Source organism: Panthera uncia, chromosome C2 (assembly GCF_023721935.1).
Source record: "Panthera uncia isolate 11264 chromosome C2, Puncia_PCG_1.0, whole genome shotgun sequence".
NCBI classification, from domain to species: domain Eukaryota; kingdom Metazoa; phylum Chordata; class Mammalia; order Carnivora; family Felidae; genus Panthera; species Panthera uncia.
Genome location: NC_064810.1, coordinates 128748568 through 128774788, shown reverse-complemented (window position 1 = coordinate 128774788; position 26221 = coordinate 128748568). Strand labels below are relative to the sequence as shown.

The 26221-nt window shown below is 40.2% G+C and overlaps 4 protein-coding genes across 9 annotated transcripts in view; 3 read left to right on the top strand and 1 right to left on the bottom strand.

Annotated features, from left to right (window-relative positions):
- Positions 1 to 3720, top strand: part of ATP2C1 (ATPase secretory pathway Ca2+ transporting 1) — a 181954-nt gene extending 178234 nt beyond the window's left edge. Inside the window, exon 28 of the mRNA XM_049629814.1 lies at positions 3378 to 3720. Within this exon, the coding sequence (XP_049485771.1) occupies positions 3378 to 3449 (72 nt within the window). The 3' untranslated portion in view covers positions 3450 to 3720. The remainder of the gene's footprint in view (positions 1 to 3377) is intronic.
- On the bottom strand, positions 1286 to 14746 carry ASTE1 (asteroid homolog 1). 4 transcript variants are annotated; one of them, XM_049629820.1, is made up of 5 exons: positions 14659 to 14746; positions 12050 to 13371; positions 5428 to 5638; positions 3408 to 3603; positions 1286 to 1634 (listed from the first exon to the last, which is right to left on the bottom strand). In XM_049629820.1, the coding sequence occupies exons 2-5, from the start codon at positions 13352 to 13354 to the stop codon at positions 1304 to 1306; spliced, it is 2043 nt and encodes a 680-aa protein (XP_049485777.1). In that variant the 5' UTR covers positions 13355 to 13371; positions 14659 to 14746; the 3' UTR covers positions 1286 to 1303. The 4 variants fall into 4 exon arrangements, with proteins under 4 accessions (XP_049485777.1, XP_049485775.1, XP_049485774.1 ...); XM_049629818.1 differs by lacking the exon at positions 14659 to 14746 and adding an exon at positions 14569 to 14657 and having other exon boundaries at positions 12050 to 14167; XM_049629817.1 differs by lacking the exon at positions 14659 to 14746 and adding an exon at positions 14569 to 14651.
- A 188-nt stretch (positions 14747 to 14934) lies between these two features.
- Positions 14935 to 26221, top strand: part of NEK11 (NIMA related kinase 11) — a 278031-nt gene continuing 266744 nt past the window's right edge. For 2 of the 3 annotated variants that reach the window (XM_049629821.1, XM_049629823.1), the window contains exons 1-2: positions 15016 to 15104; positions 18093 to 18361. In XM_049629821.1, the coding sequence (XP_049485778.1) occupies positions 18192 to 18361 (170 nt within the window). In that variant the 5' untranslated portion in view covers positions 15016 to 15104; positions 18093 to 18191. Of the gene's footprint in view, positions 15105 to 18092; positions 18362 to 26221 lie in introns of all 3 variants that reach the window. The other variant, XM_049629822.1, reaches the window with a different exon arrangement.
- Positions 19953 to 20409, top strand: LOC125922007 (60S ribosomal protein L30-like). The gene has a single exon (XM_049629835.1). It carries the CDS (start codon positions 19991 to 19993, stop codon positions 20336 to 20338), a length of 348 nt encoding a protein of 115 aa, XP_049485792.1. The 5' UTR covers positions 19953 to 19990; the 3' UTR covers positions 20339 to 20409.

The window sequence follows — 26221 nt, the reverse complement described above, 5'->3', positions numbered from 1 at the left end:
ACACTGGCTGATGCTAGGCGTACTCCCCTAAGAGTATGGTTCTCACTAGGGAAGTGGAAAGACTTGTTTGCCAGATGTTAGGAACTGAATGTAGGCCTGTTCAACATGGCAGCTTAAAACTGTGTTTAGGGTTCTTACTGATGGAATGTACCCAGTGAGACAGTACAGAAGAAAGGAAAAACACAATTTGTATGCATAGAAATAAAATAAAGGTTGGGAATACACCTTCAGATCTCTAGATCTTGCCCAATTAGATTGATTCCACTTGCTTGTTTATTTTCAAGTTCTTTATTTGGAACTGGCCAGCACTTTCCCAATTCTATTGGTAGTTGTAATTTTAGCAGCCTCTAGTGTGTTCCAGAGCGGTGCCTTTCAAAGTCTTTTGACTGCAATCCACAGTAAGAAATACATTTTGTACAACCATTTAATATATGATATGCATGCCTAATGATTTCCACTTGAAAAATACTGGTTATGACTCATTGGTTTCATATCCCATTAATAGGTCAATAATTGCAGTATAAAAAAATGGCCTAAGATTCTGGTATTGCTGCATATATCACTAATATTTTAATTTCTTCATAGTGTTTCCTCCTTCTCCTCTAGATCTAGGAGCTCAGGATGCTATTTCTTAATTTGTTGGAGCCATTACAATTTCAACTTCTGCTTTAAAACCTGGAGCATATAAAGTATTGCTCAAGCCTGCCATGGGTCTCATTTTCCTAGTACTAAAGGTGTTTACCTTCTGTCTGGCATCCTCAACTTCTCTCTTCTAAGGCTCAGATCTTTCAGCATAAAGGATGAAGAGGAAACATTTGGGAAAAAAAATGTTTTGAAATGATAATAACCCAGCTTCTGCTTATGGGAAATAATTGAAGCAGAACTTATATTCTTTTTGAAAACATAGCTGGCTGAGTTGCTGCAATGTAAAGGCTATAGACTTATTAACTTCCTAAAACGGAATGAGAAGTACAAACATGCTTTCAAGTGTGTTTAAGAAAATACAGAAGTTTCTTAAATCAGATTGTATTTATTAAAAACAGAATACAAAATACCCTCAAATTCAAAGATTGCCTCTTAGAGTGTTTATCCCCTAACAGATTAGTTGTAAAGAAAAAAGTTAATCATTTGAAGGGAAGTAATCAAAGTTTTAAGAATTACACATCTGGGGGTGCCTGGCTGGCTCAGTCAGTAGAGCATCTGGGACTCTTGATCCCAGGGTTGTGAGTTCAAGCCCCACATTAGGTGTGCAGCCTACTTTAAAAAAAAAAGAAAAAATTGTACATCTTGTTGCAGACCGAGTTTATTCAAGCTCTGAGAGCTCAATATGTTCTTCCAAGTTTTCAACCGTTAGTAGCCCAAACCGATTGCTTCCCTCGTACCAGCATTTAGTGTCTGAGGTGGTTCCCACTCTGTTCTTTGACCAGCTGGTACCGTGTTTCTTTTGCCTTTTTTTTTTTGAATTTGATTTACCCTTTGGTAGGAATAATTCGGCAGAGGCATATGACCTTGTGGCATTGAACAGATGTTCATAAAGTTGCTTCGCCTCAGGGCACATGCTCAGGAGACTTTCTACAGAAGTCGATGTTAGCAGTTGTCGGCACAGTCCGTGTACCAGGCTTCCACTGTACAGTCTGTCTCAAGGGAGAGGAAAAGAGTGTTGTTAAAGCATACGTTCAGTGGAGAACTTTGCTCGTTAACATGGCTTTAACAAATGCAGCTAAACACTTAGCTCTTCAATACAATTAGTACTAAAATTACTTAAAAACCTGTTCCTTGAAGGAAGGAACTGAGTTGTTAGTACAAATTTGGCTGGTGATATTTAAAAACTCTTTTTCAGCAAATGAGATAGATGCCTGCTGGTTCTGCAACCAGCTGAAAGTTGAGCAGGCCTCTTACCACTTCAAAGAAAAGGAATTAAAAATGTCTGATAAACCAGATGGGCAGTCTGCTGAAATATGAGAAAATTTAGTGGCATTGTTTGCAAGCTCACTGATTCACTTGCACTGAGAATCTACTGCAGGAATGTAAGATGTGGTTAACTGGAAGCCACAAATTTAATACATAACTTACTGCCAGATTTGATCAACTGGTGCCTTAGCAACTAATGCAGTACCATCATTTAATCAGTGTAAGACCATCATTTAAAAAGCTTTAGTAAAGCTGAGATGCAAAAACAGTCCTGCTGAAATCATTATGAAGAGAACTGTTTGGTCTTGTTTTTTTCCCCTGTTTTGTCGTAAAGGGATTTGTGGTAGCTAGAGAGGATCCAGTCTAGAATGACCTCAATTATTTAATGAAAGGCACAAAAAAGACAAATAAAAATAAATAAATAAAAAGGAAAGGCATAAAGAATCCATAGGTCAAAGGCTAGTTAATCTTATTGGGTAGAAGGTTCTAGGGTTGACTCAGATTATCAGGTCCAGAGATGTATTAACACTATTTACTGCTAGGAAGCTTTATACCTTAAAACACTTAAAAGTCACACCAGCAGATTTTATATGCCTCCAAACATACATCATTCTTTTATTTGACAGACATTTGAGTTTTTCCTAAATGCTAGGCACTGGGGCTACAAAAGTAAATAGCTAAGTGCCTTCCTCACAGAGCTTCCATTCAAGTGGAGAGAGACAAAGTGTATCTCCAATCTCCACTCCATTTGCTAACAATCTCCCCTTTATTCTTCCTCTCTCCCTCCCTCTGGGATCTCCTGGATGTCCAATCCACTGAACGTAGTACCCACACCCTACTGCTATCCTTTCTTTCTTACCAGCTTAAACTCCATACTCAAACATGATAATCCCTTCCTGGCATACAGGCTGCCTCTCCCTTCTTCATACTCACCTGGCAAAATAAAAACCCTAAATAAAGTCCACTTAAGTGTCTAGGAGTCATCTTACTAGAATAAAAGCTCCGTGACGGCAGAGATTAAAAAGAAATATTTTGTTCACTACACCCTACCACAGAGTAGGCATTTAATAAATATTTGAACAAGTATATGAACAGTATGCCACGTGTTAAGAAATGCAATTACAAAAATCCAAAAGAGTAATAGGACTACAGTGACTGGAAGCAGAGAGTAATATTCCAGGAGGATAATCAGAAAGAGGCTTTATAAAGTGATGCTTGATCAAAGGGCTGAGAGAAATGAAGGAAAGAGTTCTATCCTACCAAGAACTGCCTCTTTTTTTACTTTAAGGGACTGGCTTTTTAATCTTTGATCTAATCATGGCAATTTTCTTTGGGAATATCGACAAAAATTTTTATGTTTCCAGCTCTTCAGCTATAATAGCGATCCAAGACCAATTATACTAAGATTAATTTTTAGAAATTTATTTGCTTTAAGTATAAATAAAAGTATTTACTTCTGTGTGCAGCCATCTGAACTAGTTTCCCGTGGTGCTTACCGAGTTAGGTCTGGTTCCGGGAGAGGAGCGGACAGCAGCTGATTGAGATACATCCCCATCTGCAGACAGCACTGCCACTGACAGAAGATGTGAGCTGTGTCTAAGTCCAGTCTCGTGCCCGGCCGTGTCTGCTCCTTCACTCTCTGGAACTCTTCATACAACATCCTAGCACCATCCTCCCGCAGATCTTCCTTATCTAGACAAAGAAACAACCCGAGGGCAGTATTTCCAAAAACACTGTATAGCTTGTAATTTTCTCTCTCTATAAAACTTTGAATTCCATAAAGAAAAAAATTAGTTTAAATAACCAAAATGCTTTTCTCTTCTGGCTCTTTACTATTTTAACGTCAATGTAAAAGCCTTGCTGTATACATTGAAATATTTATACTGAAATGCCTTTTTAATGACAACCTAACTTCATTCAACCCTAAATTATTTTTTTCCTTAAAATAGTATCTCTGACTTAAAATACATCTGCTTCTGAACTCTCCAAACCCAAATTCTGTCTCTCTGAAAAATACAAATTACTATTAAATATCCTTCTCTTCACTGTTCTCGTTCACTAAGTTTCCTTCCATGGAGACCCGCCCCTTGCTATAGTGCACTTACACAGCCTGTGTTCAAAGCACACTTTAACCTCTGCTTTATGGGAGGAAAACAGAAGCATGACTGACTCGAGAATATGGCAAATCATCTACTTCACATAGCGGAGGTTAAGAGGCAAGAAGCAACAAGCCTAGGCAATGAGGAGTGCTGTTTGCGTTCAGCTGTAAGCTCCTGCAGGTTTGAGTAGGGGCGCGCAAAATGATATTGGACCAACTTGAAAGTAATAAAAAGGAGGCCCACCTTTTACCCATTAGCGAGCAGCAAGGCACTGAGCCTGCCTGGGTGCAGGGTCCGCAATTCCTAAAAGAAAAGAAACAGACCCTTGACGTGCCCCTTCTGTTGGACTCAGGTAAAAAGTTAACAGGCTTGTGCTCTGAGAATGTTCTTAAACTACAGTTACTATTCAATGGGTGGAAATACCCTAAAGTTGTGTTTTCACTAGTGGCGTTAACTCATTCATTTGGCTCTTAGAAGAAGAGTCGCTTCTGACAACTATTCTCACACTTGGGGTGTCCTGGAGTCTGTACCAGTTCACTCTTTCCTTTAATGTGTTTTAAAAAGTAAACTCCAGTGTAGCACTGTCCAACAGAACTCTCAGCAATGACGGAAGTGTTTTGTGTCTCTGCTGTCCAATTCAGTAGCCTCTAGCCATATGTGGCTACTGAGCACTTCAAATGTGGCCAAGAAGCTGAAGTTTTCATTTAAAGAGCCCCACGTGGCTAGTGGCCATTAGATTAGATATCAGCACTGTTCTGGGTGTGGTGATTGTTATATGTGTTTAGATAAGGAGTTACAGCATTCATAATCTTTTAAAGGGAATAATTCTATTAAAGAATTGAAGTGCTCCAAGACATCAGCATTTATTTCACCTGATACTTACATGCAGCTGAAACTACCTTAAAGGGTATTTCTCTAACAGAAAAAAAAGTTACTATTTCTGTCATCACTAACACACTAATTGAAACTTACAGTGGAGAAAAAGTAAAACAACAGCACAAGCACGAATATTTCCTGTGGCTGTAGGAATTCAGAAGCTTTACCGATGGACAATTTTACATAAATTTCTAGTGATGATCTTGCCACTGTATTGATGCTCGGGAATAGGGATAGGGTACATGGAGTCCAGAATGTAACTGGCACGTTACACATGCACACTTCGCGTGGGACGAGGCAGTAGCAGCATACCTTCACTGCTGTGCCCTTGGAGTCAAGCACTCCAGCACTGAGCCTGGCACACAGAGGTGCTCAAAAACATCTGCCAGTGAATGAATGATATTTTGGTGGCTCCACCCCTAAGTTCTGAGTACAACCGATGGGAGTAAACAACGAAGAATATTTTTGTTTGTTTCTTTAAACTTGCAATTATATGCAAGCAATGTGCAAAACTTTACTCCTGGAATTTCCAGATACCTACCAGGGCTGTTGATTATGACATGCAAGGGCCCCATCAGCATCCCTAGCAGTAAGGCCTGCAGGTGATGTAGCTTTGCCTTGGCCTCTGTGTGCTGCAACCAGTAGCAGCTGACTGAAACGAGCAACTTCAATGAAGAAGGGATTGGCTCCAGGATGGTCTGTTTCACCTTCAGGGTTTCTAACAGAAGTATCTGCCTTTTGGCCAAGGAGAGCTGAAAATACATACCGAACATCCCGCAAGTTACTTTGCGGAATGTCTCCCCCCCCCCCCCCCGCCCCGCCCACCCCCCAAGTATAAAGAGACTTTAGTGCAGATGAATTGCTCTGTCAGTTTCTTACCTTCCTGTGGAAAGAAAGAAATTAGCCACACTCAAAGCATTTAAAACACTGGGTGCTTAATAAATATGGTTGAATGGATATATTGTGTACTCCCACTACACGGCCCTTGCTCATGTCACTCCACCCTCCATGTAGGCTGGTGAACATCTTCAGTGCATGTCACTTGGGAAGCTTAAAAATTTCAGTCCTCAGGTCCCACACCCTGAATTTTGATTCAGTAAATGTGAGACCAACCAAGGAATCTGCATTTTAACTATTCTGCGTTGAGAGACAAAGATCTATACTCAACCCTATTCTTAACTGCCAGTGACTACGGAGGCCCTACCTTCTTCACGATGCCATTTCTGATCACCTCTGGAAGGCAAACTTAGATTATATGCACGCTCTGTGGCATATCATACAGCCTTCTATTTGTTTGGGTCTTGTCTCATGTCCCTACCCAGTTGAATGTTTTATTTTGTTTTTTTTGTTTTCCTACACAGGGATTGTTCCAGGGTGGCTGCTTGTAGGTGAGAGGTATATTCAAGGGAGATGGGAATATTTAAGGACTACCTGCATTGTGCTTGCACTAACACACCCCACTCACTTCTACTCCATGCGTTAGAGTACACTTCAAATAAAAGGGAGTTAACAGCTATGAGGGGTTTGGGCTTCCTGAAATAACTTTACCTTAATGAATCTTAAGAACCATAAGGACATTCTAGGTCACACACTTAAACAAATAAGGAAATTTGTACTATTAACAGGGCACCTTCAGGAGGACTTTACCATCAAACTTTAAGAAAGAAAAAACTGGTGTTCCTAGTGTCTGCATGCAGCCAGAAAAGGATTTCTTTCTTAACTTTATGTAAGGATGAGACACATTTCTCAGTACCTAAAACCTAGTTTGTAGTCAAATCAGTGTGTTGACAGCTGGGAACGGACATGGCAACCTGAAACAAAACATCATAATTGATAAAATAGTTTAACCATCGATGCATGAAAGCATTAAATATAATTTATAAAAACTCATTTTAAACTTCTGATACTGTGATAAAACTTTTTTTTTTTGAGAGCATGGGGGTGTGGGGGGGGGGGGGGCGGGTAGGCAGAGACAGTGAGGGGGAGACAGAATCTTAAGCAGGCTCCGTGCTGTTGGCACAGAGCCCAACATGGGGCTCAAACCCACAAAGCCTTGTGATCATGATCTGAGCGGACTCAGAGTTGGACGCTTAACTGACTGAACGACAGTATCACCCCGATACTGTGATAAACTTTTTAAAATTAGAAATATGCAAGATGCTTTACAGTCTAAGCAATCACTCTTACAGGAAATAACAAGTACTTAAAACATGATCTCAACTGGTAGGAAAATACACCAAGTAAAGCTAAGAAAATACATGAATTCTTTTCTGACATATAATGCTTAAATTATTGAATTGTCTACAATTCAATTACAAATTACAATTTTTATGAACAAAGTAGGGTTTGGGCTTCGACTTTAGAAATGTTCTGTCTCTCATTAACTGTACAGCATTCAACGGGCAAGTTTCTGAGCTTTTCTACCGTCAGTCTGATTATCTGTAAATGGGCATTACAATGAATTACACAAGATGTTTCATGGAACCCACCAGTTAGCCCCTTCCAAAAGAGGAATGACTCTGCTTACAGCCCTTAAATTTGGTTAGGTTTTAGCCCAGTGACAACTTCCCCTTACCCCAGAGGGGAAGGAAAGCACAAGCCGGTAGAAGAAGATCCCACAGAGAAGCAGAGACACCCAGAGAGAGGCTGGTCGTGGCGCTTACTCCCAAAGAAAGACCCACTTGCATCTCTGCTTATAATTAGCCTCTCATTGGTTAACTTGAATGGATCTCTATCCACTGCAGCTAATAACCAAATGAAAACCCTATCCTATGTGGTTACTGTGAGAAATAAGTATAAAGTTGCTATTACAACCGTTGGCACAAAGCAGATAAAGTATTATTACTGCCTCATGTTAAGAAAAACAGAATGACTAGAAAACTATCACAAGATTTTTCTTATACCTGCATTTGTCTTTGGAATCACATTTGTACTTGATACCATTTCGAATTATCCTGGGCTATAATAGGCGCCTGGGTGGCTCAGTCGGTTTAGCGTCTGACTGTTGATTTCGGCTCAGGTCGTGATCTCATGGTTCGTGCTTTAAGCTCCACGTTGGGGTCCAGGCTGACGGCATGCAGCCTGCTTCGGATTCTCTCCCTCTTTCTCTCTCTCTCTGCCCCTCCCCCACTCATATCCTCTCTCTCTCTCTCTCTCTCTCTCTCAAAGAAAAAAAAAAAAGAATTGGGGTGCCTGAGTGGTTTAGTTGGTTGAGTGGTACAACTCTTGATTTCAGCTCAGGTCATGATCTCATGGTTAGTGAATTTGAGACCTGCGTCAGGCTCTGTGTTGACAGTGTACAGCCTGCTTGGGATTCTCTCACTGTCCCTCTATCTCTGCCTCTCTCCTGCTCTCAAAAATAAATAAGAAAAAAGAATTATCATGGGCTAATTAGAGCTAGCAACACTAAGTACAGGATTGATTAGTTTATGCCTAGGAAAAGCTGAAAGATACGACCACAAAGAAAGTGAACCAGAATTTCACCCTACTTTGAATACAGGTAAGTGATGAGAACACTTGTCATCTCCACTTAGCAAAGAGTATAATCAGCATGTTACACTCATTGACTCAGCTGGATTTTCTTTCATATGAGGGAAAAAGTGCCTTGATCCTATGTTGCACCATATACAAAAAAATCAATTGTAGATAGACTGTAGATCTAAATATGAAAGACAAAAAAACTGTCATGACCTTGGAGTAGGTAATAATTTTTTAAGTAGGTTTTAGAAGTGATAACTATAAATAATAAAAATTTAAATTGGACTCTATTAAGATTCTGTTCATCAAAACATACTCCAGTGAAAAGACAACCTACACTATGCAAGAGTCTGCTCACAATACATATTATTTGACAAAGGACACATATATAGAAATAAGCAAAAAGCCAACAGAAAAATGGGCAAAAGACCTTGAACAGAAACTTCTATAACAGAGTATCCATGTGTCCAATGGATACATAAAAGGTGCTCACATAAGTCATCAGAGAAATACAAATTAACACGCACCAAATTGGTTAAAATGATGCCACTATCCAACCATCAGAATAGCTAAAAAAAAATTTTTTTTTTAAGGATAAAAAATACCAGGTGTCAGCAAGGGTGTAAAGTAAGAGGAACTTTCATAAGCTGCTGGTGGGAATACTAAATGGTTAAACCACCTTGCAAGACCATTTGGCAACATATCTTGCAAACTAAACATGCATATCCCACGACCTAGCAATTCCACTCTTAGTAGTATCTGCAACAGATAGAGTATCCATATTTTCAAGAAATGATGTGCACTAGCATGTTCATAGCACTATTCATAATTGCCCAAACTGCAAACTACCCAAATGCCCATCACCTGCAACATGGAAAGATCAATTGTGGTAAATTCCCACAATGTGGTAACATACGGCAGTGAGAAATAAGTGATCTGCAGCTACTCACAGTGATCCAAACCTCACGAACTTTGTTTTTTTTTTTTTTTTTTTAATTTTTTTAACGTTTATTTATTTTTGAGACAGAGAGAGACAGAGCATGAACAGGAGAGGAGCAGAGAGAGAGGGAGACACAGAATCTGAAACAGGCTCCAGGCTCTGAGCTGTCAGCACAGAGCCTGATGCGGGGCTCGAACTCACGGACCGTGAGATCATGACCTGAGCCGAAGTCGGACGCTTAACCGACGAGCCACCCAGGTGCCCCTAAACCTCACGAACTTTGAATAAAAGAAGCTAGATGAAAGGATTCACATTATAGGATTCCATATCTATAAAAATATAAAAACAGTTAAAACTATTCAGTGTTATTACAGGTCCGGATAGTGATTACAGGGGGTGGGAGAGGGGGTACTGGAAATGGACCCTAATGGGAAAGCTGCTGGGATGCTAATAATGAGTCTTCATCTGGACATTCTTTACATGGAAGTGTCAAGTTGGTGACAATTCATCAAGCTCTACACTCATCTGTGTACTTCGCTGTGTGTTCGTACTCAGGGAGGAAGACTTTTCAGAGTGATGCATACGTTCATTATTTTAATTGCAAGGATGGATTCACAGACGTAAACATACATCAAACTCATCAAAGTGCACACTTTAAACATGGGCCCTTCACTGTACATCGTTTTTCAATAGAGCCATAAAAAGTTTTAGAAAAACTCTCCACAGCACCATTTATGTTGTGAGGAGAAATGTAATTGCAACAAAACGTCACCCTTTAGAATTCTGCTAATTTCAATTTTATTGCTGTGGGTAAAGTTTTAACAAATCCCTTCTGTTTGGAATTTGACTTATGCTCAACTTTCTAGTTCTGAAACCCTAGAAATGTGATAAAGTTAGCTGTGTTACTTAGCATGGTAAAAAGGACTCTTGTAAAACTGCATGTAGATTTGAACTGTAAATGAACCATAAACACCAGATGGGGACATCGTATCATGGGGCTTCCCTGAGTGCAGTGACTTATAATTAGGCACAGCCCTTGAGGGGCATAGCTCGGAAACTATGTTTATGGAATTGTTAGAAGAAAGGAGTGGGGAAGGAGGCCAGTGAGACTTTTTCTTTCTTTAAGTGAGATACAATTCACATATTGTAACATTCACCCTTTCAAGGTGATTTTAGTATATTTATAAGCTTGTGCAACCATCACTAATTCCAGGACATTTTGGCACCCCAAAAAGAAACCCTGTTCCCCTTAGTAGTCATTCCCCATTGCCAAGGAGGCTCTGGTACCCAGCTAATATGGATGTCATTTCCTCCTGCCTGAGCTGGTACTAATGGGGAGACTAGAGAGGTTATTCTCTGTTCAGCACCGTAGGCCAGGGATTGGCATTACTGACATTTTGGGCTGGATAATTCCTTGTTGTGGGCAGCTGTCCTGTGCATTTTAAGATGTTTAGCAGCATTCTTGGCCTCTCCCACTAGAGGCCAGTAGCAACACCCTCCCCCCCTCCAACCACCTAGGAAGTGATAATCAAAAGTGTCTCCAGACATTGCCAAATGCCCCCCGGGGAAGGGGGGGCAGGGTAAGGGGACAAAATCACCCCAGTGGAGAACCAGTGGTGTAGACTGTTCCAAAAAACTCTCACAGGAAAGAAAAGCTTCATTCAAACCTGCTGGGAAGCAATGGTTGCTATCCTGTATCCTTGAGTAGACTGGTACCAGGAGTGGTCTGTGACAGTCTCATGAATCGGAATATTAGTTGGATTTAAGAAAACTCCGAATAGGGGTGCCTGAATGGTTCAGTCAGTTGAGCGCCCAACTTTTGATTTCAGCTCAGGTCAATGACCCCAGGATCATGGGATCGAGCCCCATGTCAGGCTCTGCATTGAACATGGAGCCTGCTTGGAATTCTCTCTCTCCCTCTGCCCCTCTTTCTGCTCGCGCTCTCTCTCTCAAAAAACAAACAAATGAAAACAAAAGAAAAAACTCCAAATAGGCCCTGCAATTGGTATTATAAATTTATCTGCATTTAATCTGTACATTTAATTGTGTTAGTCTAAGCAGTTCCATATATATTTGCAATTTTCAATATATTTATGTAAACAAAAAAATAAACGCTTGGATCTATAATTTTTTTTTTTTACCTTCAAAAGGGGGTTGGTCTGAGTGTTACTCAGGTTTAAACAACACTGAATTAGGCAAAGAATCATGTTTTCAATATCAAAGTAATCATCATGAGGCCATAAACCTAATGCCTAAAAAAACAGGTCCTCATAGATAAAAATGAAAAATTAAGACCCAAGCATATTAATCTTATTAGTTGAAATCTGATGCAGTCTAAGATATCAGCTACGCCTATGACAAATGCCTACCAACGCACACTGTTATTGTAGCTCAGAATTTTTTCCTTTGCCTTTTTTTTTTTTAAAGGCACACACCCCCAATTTATGAATAGCTAGTGTCAACAGAGTAGTAGTAATAACTGCACAGATAACACAGTCTACTGAAGTAGAGTGGAAATGGCAGATCGGGAGCTAAAAGACCTACGATTGGGTCCTAGCACTGCACCTCTCTGGCTGAGGTATCACACACTCACCTATTTTGAGTCCTAGCTTTCTCAGCTACGAACCGGGCGGGGGGAGTAGCAACCAACCTCATTTGGTTACATTACGAGAGATAATATACATGAAAGCACGTTTTAACCCATGAAGTACTTTACAAAAATGACATTAGTGTTACAAACGCTTACCTCAGTCAATTTGCTTAAGTCAGAATAATCCTTGGGCAGTTCTACTGCATTAACAATTGATGTCTTGATATTTTTATTAATCCTTTCCACTTCGCTGAAAGCTGGAGGCTGAGAAGGCAACGCATTCCAGGACACATTTTCCAGATGTGGGGAAGCATTCAAAAGAAGCCCATAGATGATTTGACGGATGGGCAGAGATATTCTGTGGGCATTTGGTTGCTGCATATTTTCCACCTGTGTGTGCAGAATGGTCCGTCTAAGCACCAAAGCGTCGCTGATGAAAGGAGATAGCTGGCCTTTGGCCAATGCCACTAATACCCATTCTGGTAAATCCAGATTCAAGGCGGCAGGACAGGCATAAGTACCATACTGGAAGAAGTCCTGCAACTTCACCTGGGATTGCTGGTATTCTTCCATGGAACAGCAGAGAATTTCCTTCACATTTTCTCGATCCTTTTTTGGGAGATATTTCAGAACGTTATCTAGTGCTTCGGTAGGGTTGGCAAAATGAGATAACCAATTCAGAAGTCCCAAAACTCGGTGGTGTCTCCTCCCCTTTGAACTGGTAGCTCCAAGAGGCAGACGGACTTTACTTAAGAATGTGTCCATGATGGGTAGATTGATATGATCATTTCCACACAGCACCGCAAAGAGAGGTAAGAGAGCTTTATTCATATTGCTGAAGTGACGGCAGAGTGCGTCAATGGAAAAGCATTTGGCAGGGATATAGCAGTCTCGTGTGCCTTTGATAGTGCTCACATTTCTCCACTGAAAGCTATTCAGTGGGCAAAACCCAGTTTTTAGGTCAAAAATGCAAAAGTCACTATCCGACGATAACACAGGGCAATTCCAATGATTAGCCAGTGTCATAATGTCCCGATCTGCTTCTGAAAAGCACTGGACAAAACACACCTGTAGCTTGATTAAAACCTGTATGAACACTTCCCGGATGAGTAAGGGACACACATACCCACCCCCACCAACAGAAAGGGAATGAGCCATCTGGATCTTCTCTCTGGCTCGATCCTTTAAAGTTTTAAGCTTTTTATCTGAAATGTCACATCCTCCGTCTAACACAACATATGGACAGATATTACAAGCAAACAGTGATTCAAAGAATTTTTGTACAACATCTGCAAAAGAGTCATAGTCCCCTCCATATCGAAGTTCCAAGTTTGAGTTGAAGCAAAGCCGGTGGAAGAGAGCATAGCCGTCAATGACAATTTTTGTGTCCCGCACCTTCAAATCAGTGAAGAACTCATTACTATGATCTTCTACAAAACTCATTAGTCCTCGGATACCCATGATGACTGAAGAACTGCCTAATTAAAACAACGGAACACACTTTCAATTGGTGCTCTTTACTGGGGACCAAGTTATCATTCCCAGCACCACAAACCAATAGCAAATGTCACGAACAGCTCTTTAACCAATATATTAGGTATCAGCATCTCAATTCTTACCTAGATGCTCAGGCACCACCGGCTAGCTAAGTGCATTTTCATTCTCTTTTGCTTTCCCCGTATGTTACAAGGCACAAGTGCAATGGTGTCATGGACTTTAACCTATGGATAGAGACGGGGGATCTAAAAGAGAATCCATTAAAGTCCATTACCGACAGACTAATAGAGACTACTGTGGACTTTGATATTGAGATAGATAACCGTCACCGTCTTCCAACAAAGAATATTTTTGTGGGGTCAAGGTAAAACGTCTTAAGCTATAAAAATGATACCCTCCTCGATATCATAATTAATAAATCAGGGAGCACAAGGCTTCAGTTAACTAAAGTGTGTAGGGTCAATGATACGGATCCAGTTTTTCTTTACTGACAATCAGGGTCTGGGAATTTCTTTTAGGCCTTGGCTTGTGGTCCCATCTTAATTGGCAATGTTTTGAGTAAGGATAATTACTGCTTCATGCCTGGAAGAACTTAAAACTCTCCAGTCTCACCTTAACCAGAGGCTCTTTTCATCTTCTCATCTTTGCATTATCTGGCTCAGTACCAAGAATATCGTTCCCCATCTGGCTACCTGAAGTCATACGGTGTGTATTACTAGTGTTTCCTTTGGCCTCACGCTCCAATATGGCTCAGCATGGCATGGTTACCGATTCTGTCTTTATTTAAAATAATGAGATTTTGTCAATCATGTATTTCTTTTGCGTTATTTTTGACGTTTAAATACACTGCATTAAAATATATGTATCTGGATTACAGACTTCGGGGCACCTCTTTGCATTCTGCACCCAACTCAATTCACCCCGGTTTTGGCCCTTCCTTATCCAGTATAGTAGTCATTTATTTATAAGTGGGTCTTGTGAAATACATGCGAACAGAGGGAGGCCGTGTCAACTCATCCTAAACTAATTACAGGACCTTGCAATAGCTGTTGAACAAATGCTGGCTGGATGGGAGAAAGGCGCACAAAACGTTTGCTGTAAGTCGTCAAACACAGGCTTCATACATCACGCCACCCCAGCCCTCACAACCCGCTACCCAGACCAGCGGCAGAGCCCACCTGCACGGTCCTCCCAGAGGACCAGCCCCTCCACTAAAAGACTGCAGGAGCCAAGGGAGTCCTGGCAACGCCTGCACGTGAGAGTCCAACCTCAAGAGCGGGAACCGGAAGCCTCCGCGTATGACGTCACTGGGAAGCTCGGTTCCATGAAGCCAGTGGTGCCACACCGCGCCGGGGGAACAGGTGCTCCCGGGCCCGGAGACGTCAGGTCGCTAAGGAAGGCCGGGAAGTAATCTCCGAAATGGCCGCTGTCATGTTAGTGAAGCCAGGCGGGTCGGGCCTCTTCCCCTTTCCCCGCCCATTTGGGTCGGTGCACACTTCCGCCTCGGGGACCGGCTCTGTGCCTCCTCGCCCCGGCTTCCCAGCATGCCTCACGCTGTCTCCCCGGCAACGGTCCCCAACAACCTTGCCGGGAGGCCCTGGAGCTCCGCGGTGCTGTTGCGCCTACGAGGGACCTGCCCAACGTACGTCCCAATTACGGGTGGGACTGTGGGCCTGCCCCGGCGCCGCCGCTCCTGCGCCCTCGACAGCGAAAGGTATGCGAAAGGCAAAGGGCGCTCCTCCGGGCGTGCCGGGCTCCCCAAAGCCGGGGAAGGTGATGGCGTCGGGCTGCCCCAGCCAAGATCCGCATCCCTGGGCCTCCATGCCCACGACCTCTTCACTCCCCTCAGCTCCTTTCCTCCCGGATCTGCTCCAGTCTCCGGAGAATAACGGTTGCCGGCGCCTCCTCGAAATATGTTAACCCGCTTTGCGAAAGTGTAATTTTTTTTTTTTTTTTAAAGAAGTTGAGGCAAGGAATGTTAAACTTAAGGTTAAAGTTTACCTTTAAGGTTAGCGTTGTACTTTAGCAGAATCTGGTGTCAAATCTGCTTCCTCTCATTTCAGGGAGGAGAACTATTTGACTTCAACCTATGATAAACACTCCTTCTCATGTCTTTTGTCTAAGGGTCAGTTGCACAAGGAGGTAATCTCACCTTTTCACGGTTCCCATCCAACTTTCTAAATCTCTTTCCTCCTCGCGCCACGCACACTCCCCCCCCCCCCTTGGGCAACAGTCGGTCGGCTGGACACTTGTTTGCCCTGAAAAAATTTATTGAACACCTACTAGATGACAGGCGCCAAAGAGAGATAAAGAAGTGTGTCCCTGGCACTCAAGTTCATTCACAACCTTCGTTGAGGGGGGCGCGAGGGAACGTTGACAAGAGAACAGGTTGTTCTGGAATCTAGACAGCCCTCTACCTACTAGGGTAGCTCTGTGTTTGAAGAGAGACTAATGGAGTCGACGGTCTAAAGGTGGCCTGGGGAAGGGGGCGCGCGGGCTGAGTCTGGGAGGTTGGGCCAAAGGAAACTCTGTGGCCCAGGCCAGACTGCTTAGACGTTGCTGGGTTTAAAAGCTCATTTACAAATAGGAGCCCTGGGAAATTGGACTTTCAGAACCATTCTGTCTCTCACTAAACAGGGACCTTCATCTTACCTCTAAAATAAGGAGAATTGCTGGGTGATTTGAAGGGTCCTTTTCAGTTGAAAAAGCTGTTAAGTCCATACATTTATCTTAACAGCTTAATTTGGCCAGAAAGTATCACTTTTATGGGAGCACAGAAAGCCAATAAAATACACATCTGGAGGCCTGCTCTCCAGTTGTTTTTTTCAGTAGTAGACTTCACTAGTATTTTCTGTGATCTTGATAATCTGACATAATTTTTATTTATTCAGGGATTTTGAGGTATAGGCACCAGCTCTGAAGTTCTAACCCAATGTTAATGTTGTTTTAGTATTCTCATGAGACACAGCCGCAAGATAATTTGGTTTCTTTCTTTTCCTTTTTTTTTTTTTTTTTAAGATTTTATTTCTAACTAATCTCCACGCCCAGTGTGGGGCTCAAACCCACAACCCTGAGATCAAAAGTGACATGCTGTACTGACTGAGCCAGCCAAGCACCTCTCTCTGTCTCTTTTTTTTTTTTAAAGCTGGTTACTAGAATACTTCTGACTGGCATCAGGTAAAACTGAACTGATTAATGCATTATTTCAAGAAGAAAAATGCTGTAAATGGACATTTACCATTTATATTCTATTCTGAGGATTTTTGTAATTGCCACCATCATGTGAAACCTGTTGGTCATATTCCCCAAAACACAGATAACATCTTGTTTTATCATTATACACAAGCAGTTTTTGTCTTACAGCTTTGGAATAGTTGCATATGGAAACTTGACTCCAAGGCATAGACAGTCTTCAATTTAAAATCATATTTTCATAGATTTAAAACAAAACCCACTCTTCATCATTACTAAAGACATTTACATTTTGATGAAATAGAAATGACTTTACTGGGCACACACTCATATGGAATAGCCCTACTTTTCATAATCCTGCTATGCATTTATAGTTTCTTGAGGAATTACAACACATTTATATTCAGTTATCATTAAAATACAATTTTTGGTTTGAACTGGATTTGTGACACTTCTTGTTTCCAATCCAGAGAGATTATTCTCTACATAGTGTGTATAATAATTTCAGAAACTGGATCAGAAATTGTTTAGGAGGGGAATTTATTCCGAAGTCTTTCTTCCTCTTCACATGTATTCTAATAGATGCAAATACAATAGTTCAATGTCTACAGAAAGAAATTCTATGCTGATTTCTAGTCTAATCCTAACTCACTATTTTTTTTTTAACGTTTATTTATTTTTGAGAGAGAGAGAGAGATAGAGCATGAGCAGGGGAAGGGGCAGAGAGAGAGGGAGACACAGAATCTGAAGCGGGCTCCAGGCACCGAGGTGTCAGCACAGAGCCCGACATGGGGCTCGAACCCACAAACCGTGAGATCATGACCTGAGCCGAAGTTGGATGCTCAACCGACTGAGCCACCCAGGCGCCCCGAATCCTAACTCACTATTTGTTAATCAAAACAGACATAAGGTAGGAAGAAAGAATTACAAAAAGATTGGGGTGCCAGGGTGGCTCAGTCGGTTAAGCATCCGACTTTGGCTCAGGTCATGATCTTGAGGTTCGTGAGTTCAAGCCCCGCGTCTGGCTCTGTGCTGACAGCTCAGAGCCTGGAGCCTGTTTCAGATTCTGTCTCTCTCTCTCTCTCTCTCTGACCCTCCCCCATTCATGTTCTGTCTCTCTCTGTCTCAAAAATAAATAAATGTTAAAAAAAAATTTTTTTTTAAAAAGAATTACAAAAAGATTAATGCAAATGTATAGATTTAAGGAAGTTATAATGTTCTTAAATTTGGATTTTTTTTAAGTAAGTGGGGAGTATAAATCTTAAACAGATTAACTGTAACTCAGTTTTGCTATATTCATTCAGATGTATGAGGGAAGGCTCTCTTCCTGTGACTGTCTTCTATTAGAATCTGCAATATCTCTACCTTTTAACATTTTTCTCTCAAGTCATTAAATGTGGTGTCATTGAATCCATTACTCAGGGTGCAAGTATCACGGTCAGAAACGTACACATAGTTAGGAATCTGTCGACATTCTTTAGACCTGATCTCTGGACTTTTCATCTTTCAGGGATTGACTGACGCTACTTGGATTGATTTGACGATCTCCTAAGAGACTCGAAGTTAAATTTCTATAAACAAATAAACTAGTTCTCTCTCATTTGGAGCAATGCTGAAGTTCCAAGAGGCTACTAAGTGTGTGAGTGGACCAATAGCCCTTTCTGCTTATCCAAAGACCTTGATTGCAAGAAGATACGTAGTTCAACAGAAACTTGGTAGTGGAAGTTTTGGAACTGTCTATCTGGTCTCAGACAAGAAAGCAAAACAAGGAGAGGAATTGTAAGTAAAAATACTTCATACGCATTTTGAGTTGGCTGCCTTGTATGCGTAGCTCTTAGCTGATTAAGAATATGGAGTACCGTTTGCTTTTTGCATTTAAGGTGGTCAGAATTGAATAAGCAACAGAAAAGCTTCTGGAATGATGTCTCCAGATAAGGTTTTTAAAGCCATTTCAGTAGGTGAGTGAAGTACCCGAACGACCTAGAGAAGGGAGATGGAGTAGATTAAGTGGAGATAAGATTTTTATGCATACCGGAGTCTCAATTACAACATTGCTTCCACTTAACTTGATTGGGACTTCTTGAATGAGAAAGTAAGAATTGTTTATAATGAAGGCAGTTTTAGAAATGTTATGAAATGCAAATAAATGGTAATTCACACTTGAGGTGAATAGGGTGTACTAAAAGGAAATATGGTATTAATTTTCTTTGGCTTTCTTCTATGGAGGGGTTTTTCAGTCTGTAGTCATACAACTCTCAAATTAGGACATTTAAATCAAACAGGAACTCCCATCTAAAGTTAACTTATATTGAGGATCCTCTGGTTACTTCCTTTTCTTTGATTTTGATGGGACTGTTAAACTGTCAAGGCAGAGAAAATGTCTGCTACAGATAAGGATCAATCTTCATTTTTAGCTTGAAGTTGTTTGAATTTGCTACAGTGAAAAGTTAGTTGGAATTGGAGTTAGGATAAAAAACTTGTACGTCTTGTATGTCAGAAACAGGAAAAAAAGAGAAGGCAGAAGTAAAAATGATCCAAGATGTCAGCCTTTAACTCTAGGCAAACAAATTTCCATCCTGTAATCTATTCTTTTATTTGGAGGTTTTAAGTCAACTCAAAATTCTTTTAGCTTTTGCTCATTGGATTTAATATCAGTGTGATAAACATTTTCTACTTCTTAATATTACATAGGAATTAGAAAAGTAAATGTTGGTGCTGCTATTTTATTTTCAAACTCAACCTTTTAAATGGTCTCTGTGTCCAGAATTTTACAAAGTAATTATCAAGAATCCATAGTTTTCATTGAATTCCTCTATGAGGAATGACGACAGTGTCCTTAGAACAGGTTTCACGACTCCTATCAAAGACTTCTTTTCCATAAATCCTAGAGGTGCTCTTCCAGCCATGTAGAACAGGATGATAAATTTCTGAAAATTACCAGAGTACCTTTATGGAAACATTGAGAGTAAGACCTAAATCTGACCCAGGACTTGTGTACATCGTATTGTAAATGAGGTGGGGCCACGGGCAAACAGTCAAGAAAGAATTCTTGAGATGTTTTTGGTGCACAAAGGTGCCCTTATTATAGCACAGGGACAGGACCTGTGGGCAGAAAGAGCTGCACTGCACCTTTGTTGTATGAAGCTGGTGGTTACATGCCTACTGCTCAAGGGGGAGGGGATGTGCAGGGAGTAGTAGATCATAAAGGTTTTCTTCGAATTTCTGCTTGTAAAACTACTTTCACAAGATTTCTATGGTGCTTATCATTCAGCTTGATATTAACTATTCGTGAGATGTGCAGGCAGTCATGAGACCCTTTAAGAATGTAGCAACCACCTTTTTTTTCTCTCTCCCGGCCATTTTGGTCGTTGCTTCTGGTTGGGTCTGCCCCGCACCTAAGGCAGGAAGATGGTGGCCACAAAGAAGACGAAAAAGTCGCTGGAGTCCATCAACTCTAGGCTCCAACTCGTTATGAAAAGTGGGAAGTACGTGTTGGGGTACAAGCAGACTCTGAAAATGATCAGACATGGCAAAGTGAAACTGGTCATCCTCGCCAACAACTGCCCAGCCTTGAGGAAATCTGAAATAGAATACTATGCCATGTTGGCCAAAACTGGTGTCCATCACTACAGCGGCAATAATATTGAATTGGGCACAGCGTTTGGGAAATACTGCAGAGTGTGCACCCTGGCTATTATTGATCCAGGTGATTCTGATATCATTCGAAGCATGCCAGAACAGACTGGTGAAAAGTAAATCACGTAAAATTTTTCGTTAATAAAATTGGCTAGAGCTTGTTTAAAAAAAAAAAAAAAAAGAATGTAGCAACCAGTATGTCTTTGATCCTTTTTGGAACTATGCAGGCTATAGATCAGTCTTCTGGGCTAAAAGTGAACATTTTTCTTCTTCTGTCTCTCATCATAAAGATCATATCCAATTTTGGTTTCTTTAATGAGTAAGGAATATGAAAAATTTTAAGAAAATTCACAGAAGGGCTAAAAAGTTGATTAAAGGAATGTAAAATAAAATATATGAAGACCAAACTTGAAAGCTTCCGACTTGAGATGATGGGTGTATATGCACCCATAGTATATGGGAGTGTAGTGTATATGCGTGTGTTGGAGGAAGGGTGCAGAAATGAGAGAGGAAGGGGCTGGTTGGTTGGGATGTGATTTGCCAATAACGTTTCCTGTACTTGCATTGGTCTAAAAATACCTGATTTGAACTGAAGATGGCAGATGAAGCCTCAGTCTGTGGAATGAATCCAACAGTGAGGATAATTGACAAATTATTTGACACCGAAAAGTCTGGTGTAGAATCTCTTGAAAGGGAATCATTCATCATCAGAATCTCTACAACATATTACATACAAGCTACATTCAGCCTTCAGATGTGTTTTGTTTGGCCTGCATAGTGGGGATTTTTTTTCAGTCTAAATTAGTTGCCAGTATTTAAAAATGTACATTCTCAGAAAGATTGAGCTTTTCATCTTCTCTTGGAAAAAAAAAAAAAAAAGATTTGGTAACATTTGCTAACATTGATGCTATATAGCCAATATGGGCTGGAGCTGGGTAGCAGCTGCCCCCTTCAGACAGAACCTATACTCTTCAGTTAGCCGTGTCTTACCACTCTTCACTGTCTCTTATACCCACTGCCTATCTCTGTAGACATCTGATTTTACACCTCTGCTAAAATCATGAAGAATCATGGCTGTGGCTGCTCACAAAATCCTAGAAGGCTAGAAGGAAGTCAGTAAGTGTCACAGTTAAGACCACAGGGTTTGGAGGTGAACGGGTCAAATGTAAAGCCAGTCGTTATGCAGGTTCCTCATCTGAGCTTCAGTTTTCTTATGTGTAAAATGGGTATTAAACCTCATAGGATTGAAATAGGGTTAAATAAAATATCTATGTATGTATAAAACATCCAGATAAACATATATTATCTAATAAGGAATATATAATATAAAAAAATATAAGATATATTTGTAAATATATGCGTAAAATATAGAATATCACATTACCTTATATATAATTATCACTCAATAACAGTTGAGGTTCATCTTATTTATAAATAATCCAAGTTATAGGAATAATTAAAGGAAGCCTACCAAAACTTTATCTAGTCACGACCCAATAACTTTACTCTCTATTAAGAGGAAGTTTTTCTTTTGTATTCCACTTTTAAGAGAGAAATCTCTCCAAGCAATCTGCTATCAGGCATGTGATTTTAAAATCTTCTTCAAGAATCTTTCTTGAGATTGTAACAATTCTATTGTCATATTCTTTTGTATCTCTATGACTGTCCAAAAGCAATTGATCCTCAGAATGTTGACTTTTTAGCTATATAAGATAGCAACTTATCAGTGATTATGTTTCATACATGTTACAGAGGCAGAAACTAAACTCATTTTTTAAAGATTCTTTCCCCACAGTGTTGACAATTGAATCTTTAGTTAGTGAGAAAAGCACATTAATTAGCACTACTCATTGTCCAAGCAATTTGGTTACATAAAATTTTAGATTCTACTTTACATACTGGGCTATAAACATAGGGAATTGGTTAATATTAGAGATGGGTAGAAAATAATGCTTTCTGAAAAGATTTATATAATGTTGTGAATGCTTCTCCTTTAATAAATCAAAGTAGATCTGACTCCCTTCATTGTTTTGCAGACATACCCCTAACTGTTTGAGATTATAAGGAAAGTATATCATAACCTTTATATACCAGACTATCTCTTCTCTAGTTAAAAGAGTGACTTGGGTGTACTATGAGTCTGAGGTGGTCTACAGGACACTTATTACTAGCCCCTATGAAATCTAGGTTTACGTAATATGCACTTTTAGATTTAATTGAAGAATTTGACAAAAGGGAATATAGCTATTCTAACTTTTCCATCAAAGTATTGCAATTTATCATTATGCCACTTGGGGGCATCACTCTACCATTGACATTTTTCATATTCTGTGAATTTGTGAATTTTAATTACAGTGTAAATACCACATTCCTTTACATTTTTATTGACTTTCTGCATTTGCTATGGGACAAAACAAAAAACAAAAAACTATAGCCATGACATTTGATTAGTGTGTGTTTGGAGAGAGTTTTCTCTTTGGCATAAAGATCGGGCATTCCTTTTTTGGTTATCACAGTAGTATGAAATTAAACTTTAAAGGAGTATTGAATGACACAGAGAGGTTTTTTTATTCCACATCATGAAATTTATAAACCAATATTTGGGAATATTTTCTTTCATGATTATAGAAATTCTGGTCTAATGAATGTGGTGGGGATGTGATAATGTTAACTCATATTCCTAAATATTGTTCTAATTCAACTTCATAATTTTATATTTTTGTTAAGCTGTCAGACTTTATTTTTAGTTAAAAAAATTTTTTTAATGTTTATTTTTAAGAGAGAGAGAGAGAGACAGAATGTGAGTGGGGTGGTGGGGGGAGCAGAGAGAGAGGGAGACACAAAATCTGAAGCAGGCTCCAGGCTCTGAGCTGTCAGCACAGAAGCTGACGTGGGGCTCAAACTCACACAAGAACTGTGAGATCATGACCTGAGTCGAAGTCAGACGCTTAACCAACAGAGCCACCCAGGCGCCCCTGTCAGACCTTTTTCTTTAAAAGCAAATCCATAAGTGATGAGCTAAGAAGGTCTTTGGTTCTTAGCATAGTGCATGTAACTTAATAGAAAAGAGATGTTAAGGAAGTAATCTTACCTTACCCTAAGATACATGATTAAACTTGTACATGATTAGTTGTACATGATTAATCATGGCCACAGTTGTAATGAATTTAGAATTTTCATCTTACCATTGAATGCTGGTTATAATGCTGTTTTAAATTTCATCAACTTAAAATACAGTGACATTATTATTTAGAGTTGATTTTGTGCTGTCGTCTTTTATAAAAGTTTGTCGACTCATAAGTATTTAATTTATATATTAAACCTTTGCTTTGTACTGAACACCAGCGAGGAGACTGAAGCAATAGGAGATAAGGCTTGGCTCTCAGGAGCCTCCAGTCTGGAAGAGGGATAGAATTAACCTGTAGAAAACAACTAGTAAATGGTACGGGGTTTAAACACTTGTGTAGCAGGTTGCTCTCAGAGATGTTGGAATGGCCAGTGCCCAGATCCCTTCCTAGCTACCTACAGTCTTTATTTTGCTAGTTTCTGTGCATTATAGAGAGCTTTCATTTTTTCCCCTCTTGGTCCTGTGGTGTAAATATCCAAATATTTCTTTCTTTATTTGTGCACCTACACATTGGCCTTTGCCTAAATATGGCCAACATGGTTAACATGCAAATGCATTCTCTCTCCACAGAGCATTTCTTCCCAGTATCATATATCTACAGTATGAGATAAGGACTGGAGTTAAATAGGAAAGGTTAACAAGTCCTTAGAGAAATGGCCTCAAGCCTAGGTCCTTGCCTCCAAGGAGAGCTTTTGGGCCTGTAGTAGAGCAGATTTTTAAAAGTTCTAACAGGCAGATTTCCCACCCAGCCACAGAAACAAGATTGAGGAGAGTGGGCTAAGAATTGCTGCTAGAATTAGTCGCACTGACAGCAGAGGGGAGAGGTCTTAGACCTTAAAAGTAAGGGAAGTGAAAAGTCATAAAAGGGTAACAACAATCATAAAAATAAAACCCACAGGAGTCTGGGTCCATTATTGGAAGACAGCTCTCCTAAGCGCAGTGTCTTCTGAGAGCATCTCAGATTTATACCCCGGTTCCAGCATGTGGTGTTGAGATACAATCATCAATAGGGATGGAGCTGAGGAGGTCAGGGCCTTGCAGGACAGAACCGTAGTTAGCCACCACACTAGGATCCAGTCCTCAGCTTTTCATCTTAATATACCTAGTCATGGTCAGTCTTGATAGGGCTTCCTGTTAACTAAATTCAGGCAAGACAGATCTGCAAATTGTGATACCACTTCTTGATTCAGGGCCTAGAATGAATAGTATCTCTTTTCATGTGCCCTCAACCATTTTCTGATGCAAGTTCTGGAGAAGCTGAATATCTGATCAGAAGTGAAAATAAAACAAAATGAAGTGGGTGGAATAGACAGCTATTTGTTTAAGCCAAATAAAGGGTCTCTTCCTCATAACACAGAACATCATTCCAAAGTGACCATTTTTCTCAGAACCGTCAGACCCAGGGTATATCTCCTAAATAGCTCTGGATATGCGTACATTCAGTTATCTTTAGGGTACCTCCTTTTCCTGTATTGATACTAATATACATACATTTAATAAAAAGTGCAGGTGTGCATAAAGCTGGAAAATGTATAATCCTGCCACCCAACTGCTGGTCTTTTTCGTACGTGTTGACAAATATTTATTCACTCTTCTAAGGAAACATACGGCATTGGTCACAGTGGTTGCCTCAGAGATGGAGGGTGAGAGTGAGGAGACTTACTTTTCACTCAACCCTTTTTGTACATTTGTAATTTTGTACCATGTGCAAGATTAAAAAAAACACCCACATAATAAATAAAAGTAAAAAAAATAACTCCACATGTTTATTCAACAGATGTTGGTCACTATTTGCTGGTCACCTGCTCTTCAAGGAGCTTGAGTTTGGTGGTTCTCAACCTTGGCCAAAGAATGGAATCACAGTATTTTAAAAAAATACATGTTTGAGCCATACCCCAGTACATTGTTTTAATTGGACCACACCCCAGGCATCTGGATTTTCGAGAGCTTCCAGGTGATTTGAATGTGCAGCTAAGCTTTAGAATATTGGTCTAGTGAGAGGGAAAAATGCTAATTGTATAATCATAAAAGTAATTACAAGCTGCCATAACCATTGTGAAAGGAAAGTCTTGGTTGCTCTGAGGTATGATAGACCCGTCTAAGCTGGCAGGGTGACCCTGGGGGAGGCAAGGCTTCCCGAGAACATGTTGTTTCAGCTGAGACCTGAAGGATGATTAAGAACCAGCTAGTGGTTTTCTCACTTTATTGGGCCTCAGAAGATTGCCTGGAGGGCTGTTAAAACAGATTGCTGGGTTCTCCTCCCAAAATTGTGACTTAACAAGTCTGGGTGGGGCCTGAGAATGCGCATCTCTACCAGCTGTTGCTGCTGACCTGAAGACTGCACTTCCAGGACCACCGAACGAGGCAAAAGGGCGAGAGAACGCTTCTGTTCAGTGTCTGTATAAGTTTGCATCTTTTTTTTTTTTTTTTGAAGCACTAAGATATAAGTATTTTCCCATGTTATTATTTTCTTTTTTAGTTTTGAAAAACGTTTTATCCGAGAATTACTTAATTTCAAATATCTTCCAAAATACAATTTCCTAGGTTGCTACAAAAGAAAGCAAATTCAATAAGTAATTTATATCATTAAATATGTTTCACTCGTGTATACATATAGAATGCCATGCAATTAATATTTAGCCCTGGAATGCATACCATGTGTTTTTCCTTACTAACGAAAGGCTCAATCCAGCACTTGCTATGGACTATGTACAACAGGCCGAGTTCAGTGTTCATAAGAATTTGACATCAGCTGCCTCGATTTACAGCTGTGGTAGTTTGTCCACAGGGGTGTCAAATTTGAAGTCTGTAGGAAACAGATCTGGAGCTCGAGGATAGATAAGCCTGTTGGACTGTCTGATTGTAACATCAGCAAC